General features: G+C 55.2%; 2 protein-coding genes across 8 annotated transcripts; both read left to right on the plus strand.

Moving 5' to 3' along the window:
• The first annotated feature begins 201 nt into the window (after positions 1-201).
• On the plus strand, positions 202-3007 carry TTC36 (tetratricopeptide repeat domain 36). Its single transcript, XM_063093187.1, has 3 exons — positions 202-399; positions 1379-1567; positions 2665-3007. Exons 1-3 carry the CDS (start codon positions 285-287, stop codon positions 2925-2927), a joined length of 567 nt encoding a protein of 188 aa, XP_062949257.1. The 5' UTR covers positions 202-284; the 3' UTR covers positions 2928-3007.
• On the plus strand, positions 2963-7805 carry TMEM25 (transmembrane protein 25). Of its 7 annotated transcripts, none has more exons than XM_063093182.1 (10): positions 2963-3054; positions 3832-3925; positions 4187-4498; positions 4913-5215; positions 5426-5557; positions 5874-5904; positions 6059-6159; positions 6298-6393; positions 6536-6616; positions 6761-7805. In XM_063093182.1, the coding sequence occupies exons 2-9, from the start codon at positions 3856-3858 to the stop codon at positions 6607-6609; spliced, it is 1119 nt and encodes a 372-aa protein (XP_062949252.1). In that variant the 5' UTR covers positions 2963-3054; positions 3832-3855; the 3' UTR covers positions 6610-6616; positions 6761-7805. The 7 variants fall into 7 exon arrangements, with proteins under 7 accessions (XP_062949252.1, XP_062949249.1, XP_062949254.1 ...); XM_063093179.1 differs by lacking the exon at positions 2963-3054 and adding an exon at positions 3154-3205 and having other exon boundaries at positions 3829-3925; XM_063093184.1 differs by lacking the exon at positions 2963-3054 and adding an exon at positions 3154-3205 and having other exon boundaries at positions 3829-3925; positions 6298-6387.
• The last annotated feature ends 34 nt before the right edge of the window (positions 7806-7839 follow it).

Genomic DNA, 7839 nt, shown 5'->3' on the forward strand with positions numbered 1-7839 from the left:
AAACTAGATTTGTTTATTGTTTCTCCTGGGATGGGGGAGGTGAAGGGATTGAGAAATAATTGTAAATAATCTGCCAAGCCAGGGTCACTAACCCCAGGCCAAAGGGGGTTGAGCTTACACTACAGCCAAGGAATGGGAGACACTCCTCCTCATGGGAAAGGGCAGGGGTAGTCCTCAAACATAACCTGCTCTTTTAGATTAACTGCCTGCTGGAGGCTCAGCCCCCTTTCCTTTTTCCTCTTCTCTCACCCTGAGTTACCTTCTGGGATTTTGGAGTTGAGCACATGGGGACTCCAAATGATCAGGCAGTGTTGCAGGCCATCTTCAACCCTGACACCCCATTTGGAGACATTGTTGGGTTAGACCTGGGAGAGGAAGCAGAGAAAGAAGAAGATGAAGGTGAGCATTTGACCTTGGAGTGTACACTCCACGTGGGCTGACCTGCTGGCCTCCCAAAGGTGGCAAAAGGAGGTGATCTGATAGGACCACTTATTCCACGACCCTTGGATTATGATTGAGATTGGAATTAGTGAAGTTAGCTGATCCTTCGTGCACTGATGGGGATTTGATGAGAGACATTTTGTCAAGAGGAGAATATTGGGGTTTGTCTCTCAGTCCATGAGCCCTTACATCTGACTTACCTCTTAATTCATTCTATGATCTAAGCTTAACTGTGTTGTGTGATGTTAGATTCTCACATCTTTGTCATAAAAGAGAATATCACTCCCCACAGAATGGAAGACAGAAACAGGATAGAGGTGGTAGTTCAGGTGAGCGATTCTAACAGCAAGCAGAACAACACTAACACAAGCCAAGCACTGAGCTAAACTTCTGCAGAATTAGTACACTCACTGGCTTCTCCATTGGTCCCTAATGGAGGAGTTTTTGATTCCCTTTATTGCTAGAGGCATGAAGCCTAAGCCTTACTGAAACTTCAGGCTGAAGAGCTGAAGGATACATCAGAAGTGATTTTCATGACCTAGGAATGTCATGATGGTCTTGTGTAAGAGGCAGTGTAGCAGAGCAAAATGAGGATGGACTAAGGAGCCAGAAAGACCTGGGTACAAATCCAGGCTCTACAACTTATGGGCTGTGTGACCTTGAGCAAGCTATTTAACCTCAAGTTAAGGAGTTTGGGCTTCATTCTCTTGGCAATAGGGAGCCAAACAAGGTCCCTTTCCCAGATCCCTTTAGAATTTAGGCAGTGCTACCTCTCAGCCTTAATGACCTCGGCTTTCCCTACACTGCAAGTGACCCCTGCTGTGATCCACACCTAGTCAGGTCTGGCTCAGGTCTTGGAATTCCAAAGCCTGAGGTGTTTTTTTCTTCCTGCTCCCAACTGCACACTTGTCCCATCCTGGCTCCTTTCCTGGAACAGACGGGGTTTTCCCTCAAGCACAATTGGAGCAGTCCAAGGCCCTGGAGCTGCAGGGGGTGATGGCAGCAGAATCTGGGGACCTCAGCACAGCCCTGGAGAGGTTTGGTCAAGCCATCTGCCTGCTGCCTGAGAGGGCCTCAGCCTACAACAACCGAGCCCAGGCCCGAAGACTCCAGGGAGATGTGGCGGGTGAGTGGAGATGCCTTGGAACCTCTACAGAAGGGGTCTCTGTAGGGCACAAACCAGAGACGAAGTGGTTGTGGGGTTGGGGTATGGGGGGTGTGGAGTCACTAAACCCCTCTGAAGCCTGTGTTCTTACTTATAAAGTATGAGATATATTATGGGCCCTGCTCATCTCAGGGGGCTATTGTGAAAGCAGTCTGGGTGGGTTGGGTTCTGGAACCAAGACACATAAAGACACAGGATAGGCAAGATCTTGCTCCAGGATGGTGTTGGAGTTCCACAAGTGCCTTGTCAGGCTCTTTAGGAAACGAGAGAACGTGAGTAAATTCAAAGGGCCCAGAAGAAAGCAGCCTGGTGGACTTTACAGAAGATGCCAGCTGGCTGCCTGGTGTTCTGAGTTCAGATTTCTGAGGCCTAACAGAAGTATTTTATGAGGATAATAAAAACAGTGCAGGCCAGCTCTCCGGGACCTCCATCCCAGAAAATTTGATACATAATAGCGAATATCATAGAGATAAAGAATGAGGAAAGGCAATGAGTCCAGGAAACCGGAGAGCTATTCTAAAGAATGCAATGGAAAAGAGGGGAAACAAAGCCCTCAAAAAGAAAAGAATGAGAAACAGACTTTATTATATTTGTAAGAAATGGTTGTGCTGTTAATTATAATTTTTTTGAACCCTGGGATTCAGAAGTCACCTGGCATACGGTAGATGTTCAGTAACTTATGTGTGCTACTTGCTGGGGCAGTGGGCCAGGTTCGTTAACACAGTGTACATTCAAAATCCTTCCTAACCGTTCATCTCTTGGTGTATTAGTGGGGGAAAATAATAGAATCAAGGTGAGACCGGGACTTTAGTCCCAGCTCTGCCACTAAGCTGTGCAGCCCAGGCCAAGTGTTCACAATTCTTCCAGTCTTCATCTGTGTCATGGGAGTAACAATCCTAGGATCAAATGTCTGCGATGTGCAGGCGGGTTGCAAAGGGCCATGCCCCGGAACCTCAGGGATGACCACAGATTACCGTGGTCTGCGCGGCCGCCCGCAGCGGGGCGGGGGCTCGGGCACCCGGCCGCGCCGCTGACCCCCACCCCGCCCCGCCCCGCAGGCGCCCTGGAGGACCTGGAGCGCGCCGTGGTGCTGAGCGGCGGCCGGGGCCGCGCCGCCCGCCAGGGCTTCGTGCAGCGCGGGCTGTTGGCGCGGTTGCAGGGCCGGGACGACGACGCCCGCAGGGACTTCGAGCGAGCGGCGCGACTGGGCAGCCCCTTCGCGCGGCGCCAGCTGGTGCTGCTCAACCCCTACGCCGCGCTGTGCAATCGCATGCTGGCCGACATGATGGGGCAGCTGCGCGCCCCCAGCAACGGGCGCTGAGCCGGGACGCCGGTGGGCGAGGGGACAGGAAGGGGGGCCTGAACCAATAAAACTGCTCGGACCTGGCCGACTCCGCCTGCTTCTGCGTCCCGCCCACGCGCCCACGCCCGGGGAGAAGGGCACTCAGGTACACCTGCCCGGGCCGCCCTGGCGGGGGCGCGTCGAGCCGCGCTCAGCCATCGACTGGCTCTGCCTGGCGCAGCCCCCGCTCTTGCAGCGGACTGCGGCGCTCATCAGACCTGAGCAGTTGCTCTGGCTGCGCCGGGGGAGGGAGCCAGGTGAGCTGCCTGGGGCCGGGGAGCGGGGCGGGATGCTTCGGCGACGCCGGTCTCCCCGAGTCGCTCCTGTTCGGCCCAGATCCACTCGAGCAGCCTGGATTGGGGGATTGGGAAAGGGGCGTAGGGCGAGAGATGGGGCGGGAGAGAGGACGGGGTCGGGGGAAGGGCGGTCCCTTTGGGGGAGGAGCAGGTGTACACAGAGGGAGAGGGAGGAGGAGAGAGAGAGAGGAGAGAGAGAGGAGAGGGAGGGAGAGAGAGAGAGAGAGAGAGAGAGAGAGAGAGAGTGTGTGTGTGTGTGTGTGTGTGTGTGTGTGTGTGTGTGTGTGTCTGGGCGTGGTGCGGCTGCACGCTTGGTCGTCGCTCCTGTGTATCTGCGGGTGTGTGCCTGTTGGTGCCCTCGAATCAGTGCTCAGTTCTGCGCCCGCAGGGTGACAGGTACCTGCCGGGAGGGGCTGTGACTTTGGGCTTTGTTGTTCGTGTCCGTGCCTTCGCCACTGTGGACCGGTCTACATTTGTGTTTCCGTGCATGGTTCTTTTTATTTCTGGGGAGTGAATTCCTGGAGGAATTGCTCGGCCTGCCTGCTGTCACCTGGCTGACACCGAGGCCCGCCCCCTTCTCTCAGCAGCCTGGGGCCCAGGCCCGGGCTGCCATGGCGCTGCCTCCAGGCCCAGCTACCCTCCCGCACACACTGCTGCTCCTGCCAGCCCTCCTGAGCTCAGGTATACCCCTGTTCATTCCTTGACCAAGCACTCTGTCCCCCTCCTTGCCTGCATCTTCCGTTTGAGTATCCACTCTCAGCCTCAAGCTCCAGAGCTGGGTTTCCCTCACCCAACTTCCCTAGGTCCAGCCAATCCCTGGTGGGAGAACCCAGGCGTCCTATCTCTTGGCCTGCTGCCCCTCTGGAACTGGACCTCATCCTGTTCACAGAACAGTATCAATCTTCCCCCAGTCCTTCCCAGAGGCCCCCTGTTGTGTTCCAGGTTGCGGGGAGTTGGCACCACAAATTGATGGTCAGACTTGGGCAGAGCGGGCACTTCGGGAGAATGAGCGCCACGCTTTCACCTGCCGGGTGGCAGGGGGACCTGGTACCCCCCGATTGGCCTGGTACCTGGATGGACAACTGCAGGAGGCCAGTACCTCAAGACTGCTGACCGAGGGCGGGGAGACCTTCTCTGGAGGCACCAGCACCTTTACTGTCACTGCTCAGCGGGCCCAGCATGAACTCAACTGCTCCCTGCAGGACCCAGGCAGTGGCCGATCAGCCAATGCCTCCGTCATCCTCAATGTGCAATGTGAGTGCCCCTGAGGTGGGCAGTAAGGGAAATTCTCTGCCCAGGGACCCCCAGCAGCCCCAAGCAGGTGGTCAGCATTTAACAACCACTTCAGCACTTTGCAAATATGAACTCACTTTATCCTTACAATAATTCTATGAGGTAATTACTATTGTTATCCCCATTTTACAAATAGGAAAACTGAGGCACACAGAGGCTAAGCAATCTGCCCAAGGTCATACAGCTCTTAAGAAGCAGAACCAGGATTCAAGTCCATACACTTTGGCTCTAGTATTTAGACTCTTAATCCCTAGGAAATGCTGCCTCTCTGGCAGACCATCCTGTTGGGCCCCTATTCCCATCTGGGTTTGGGAAGAAAGGTTGGGGACTATGAGGGGCTGTGGTGAGAGCATATTGGCCTCTGCTTTGCACCAGTTAAACCCGAGATTGCCCAGGTTGGGGCCAAGTACCAGGAAACTGAGGGCCCAGGCCTCCTGGTTGTCCTGTTTGCCCTGGTGCGTGCCAACCCACCTGCCAATGTCACCTGGATCGACCAGGATGGGCCACCTCTGGTCAACACCTCTGTCAACACCTCTCACTTCCTGGTGCTGGATGCCCAGAACTACCCCTGGCTCACCAACCACACCGTACAGCTGCAGCTCCACAGCCTGGCACAGAACCTCTCAGTGGTGGCCACCAATGATGTGGGTGTCACCAGTGCCTCACTTCCAACCTCAGGTGGGCATTGCCAGCAACTGGCCCAGCAAAGCCTCAGGTGGGCGCAGGGGGCATGGTACAGAAAGGGGAGGGCTTGTTGCCATTTGGGTGGGTCCTGTGGATGAACTGCCCCCAGCCACCTTGGGCAAGGAGGACAGAGTAATAATACCTATGGCATCTCAGGGTTGGGGTCACTGCCCACTTGGAACCTAACCAGGGGACAACCTGCAGGGCTCCTGGCCACTCGGGTGGAAGTGCCACTGCTGGGCATTGTTGTGGCTGGAGGGCTTGCCCTAGGAACCCTCGTAGGGTTCAGCACCTTGGTGGCCTGCCTGGTCTGCAGGAAAGAAAAGAAGACCAAAGGTAAGACCAGGGATGTTGGGGAGCAGAGGGTGGCTGGGAGAATGAGGTAGAGGTGGGCAGCAAGAGCAGCAAGTGGAGCTGGGCAGAACAGGTTGTGTGTGACAGGTGTCAGCCCACTTCCCAGGTGTGGCCAGGTGTGGCTATCCCAGGTAACAGGGTCAGGTACTGAGAACCAGTCTCTGGTCCCAGGGCCGGGGCTGGGCATTTGAGAGACTCCCTTAACTGAGGGTCTTGGGTCTGGATCTGAAAGGTCAGGGGTGGAGTGCAGCGTGAGTGGGCACACTGAGAATCAGCGGCATGCTTTCTTTCTCTTCAGGCCCCTCCCGGCGCCCATCTCTGATCTCAAGGTAACTTCCTGGGACTGGGTGGATGGGCTGAACCGAAATGCAAGAAGGGGACAGGTGGGAACCTGGGGTTTCCGGTAGGTCTGGAACAGGCACCAAAGCAGGAACCTGGACCTGCTGGTGCCGGGGCATATCCCAGCCTTTGTCTGCCTTGTAGTGATTCCAACAACCTGAAATTGAACAACGTGCGCCTGCCACGGGAAAACATGTCCCTCCCGTCCAACCTTCAGCTCAACGACCTTACTCCAGATTCCAGAGGTATGTGCAGGACCCTGCTGTTTGCTCCTGCTTTATCTTAAGAAATGCTTCTGAGAAAAAGATCCGAGAGCACTTTGGAAGGGGTGGTCCCTATCAGGCTCATTCCTTGTCCTGGGCACCGCCCCCTTTGTCACCCAGCAGGGAGAACAGCAGACCGGCAGATGGCTCGGAACGACAGCCAGCCAGAGCTTCTGGACCCAGAGCCCGGCGGCCTCCTCACCAGTCGAGGTACTGGTAAGGGGCCTGCTGCCCTCCTCCGCTGCTCCCAGCCTTTGTGCTTGTGCCAAAGGCCTTGAGTCCCAAAGGGGCAGAGAGGGCTCTCCCAACTTCTAAGGAACAGAGTTACTGAATCCCTTGGGCATCTCTGACCCCACAGGCTTCATCCGCCTCCCGATGCTAGGCTACATCTATCGAGTGTCCAGTGTGAGCAGTGACGAGATCTGGCTGTGAGCTGAGGGTGAGACAGGGGTGACCTCTTGGCTCCTGGGCACCCCTGGGTGCCATCCCACACCTCCTCCAACGCATCACTGCCACTTTTTCTTGCCCTCCTGGCTGGGGAGTCCTCTGTGTCATACACATGATGCATTTCACTGTGGCACAGGTGTCCTTGGCAAGGCTGCCAGCTGGACCTACGCCCCTCGTGCTAATTCAGGTTGGGGGCCTGCATGTGATGACTGGGCCAGGCAGATGGAGCTCTGACCGGGTGTGTTCAGATGTCATCCAGCATCCCCGTGTGGCATGGCCACACCAGTACTCCTCAGCACCTGTACAGTAGGCATGGGGGCATGCCTGCTCGGGGAACAGGGAGGGCCCTGCATGCTTTGGATTTCCTTCCTATGCTATGCAGCTTTGTTCCCTCAGGGAAAATTTAGAACCCTGCTAGCTGTATAGAACTAAACTGCCCTTTGCACAGGAACCAACCCCTGGCCTGGGGCACTGGCCAAGCACAAACCGTCCCTTTTGCTGTGTACCTCTCTGCCCGTGCCTCCTCTTGGGCATCGTAGATTATACATTGGACCTTCTCCACACTGGGCACTAGACTTCTCTACTGGCCTGGCCCTGGCAGTGCAGTGCCTGGCTTTAGCACAGATCAGGGTGGAAGAGGGAGGTGATGAGTTTGGTGACTCCCAGGACAGCATGTAGCTCTGCATCATTTTCTTACAGTGTTAGCACTTTAAGCACATCCCCTAGGGGAGGGGGTGAGTGAGGGGTCCAGAGCCCTCTTCATGGCTTCCCCAAGTTTGGCCTTCCTGTGATTCACTGTGAGTGTCCTGAGCCCTCAGGATTGACGGTTTCCCTCTCAGCATGTCTCTTCTACCATGGGACCCCAGCCCTGACCAGCCCTTGGCTGCCGTGTGAGCAGGAAGCCGTTCCTCCTGCCCCACTCTCAGTTCTTGAGGGAATGGTGACAGCGGGCACATTATTTGACAGTGCCAGGAGTTTTAGGGGAACATGGAGAAAGAAGGAGAGCACATACCCCCAAACGATCTAAGAACACTTTAAAAGGCAACATGGAAATGAATGCAAATTAATATAGTACAGAGTATATTTTTCCCTTGTTGATACCTTGTTTTGTAATTCTTCTCATGTTACTGCCTAGGACAGTGCTGAGCACACAGTAAATTCAGTAAACTTGACTGAAGGAATTTACATGTCTCTGCTTCATTTCTTCAAATATGT

Source organism: Cynocephalus volans, chromosome 4 (genome assembly GCF_027409185.1).
Source record: "Cynocephalus volans isolate mCynVol1 chromosome 4, mCynVol1.pri, whole genome shotgun sequence".
NCBI lineage: Eukaryota > Metazoa > Chordata > Mammalia > Dermoptera > Cynocephalidae > Cynocephalus > Cynocephalus volans.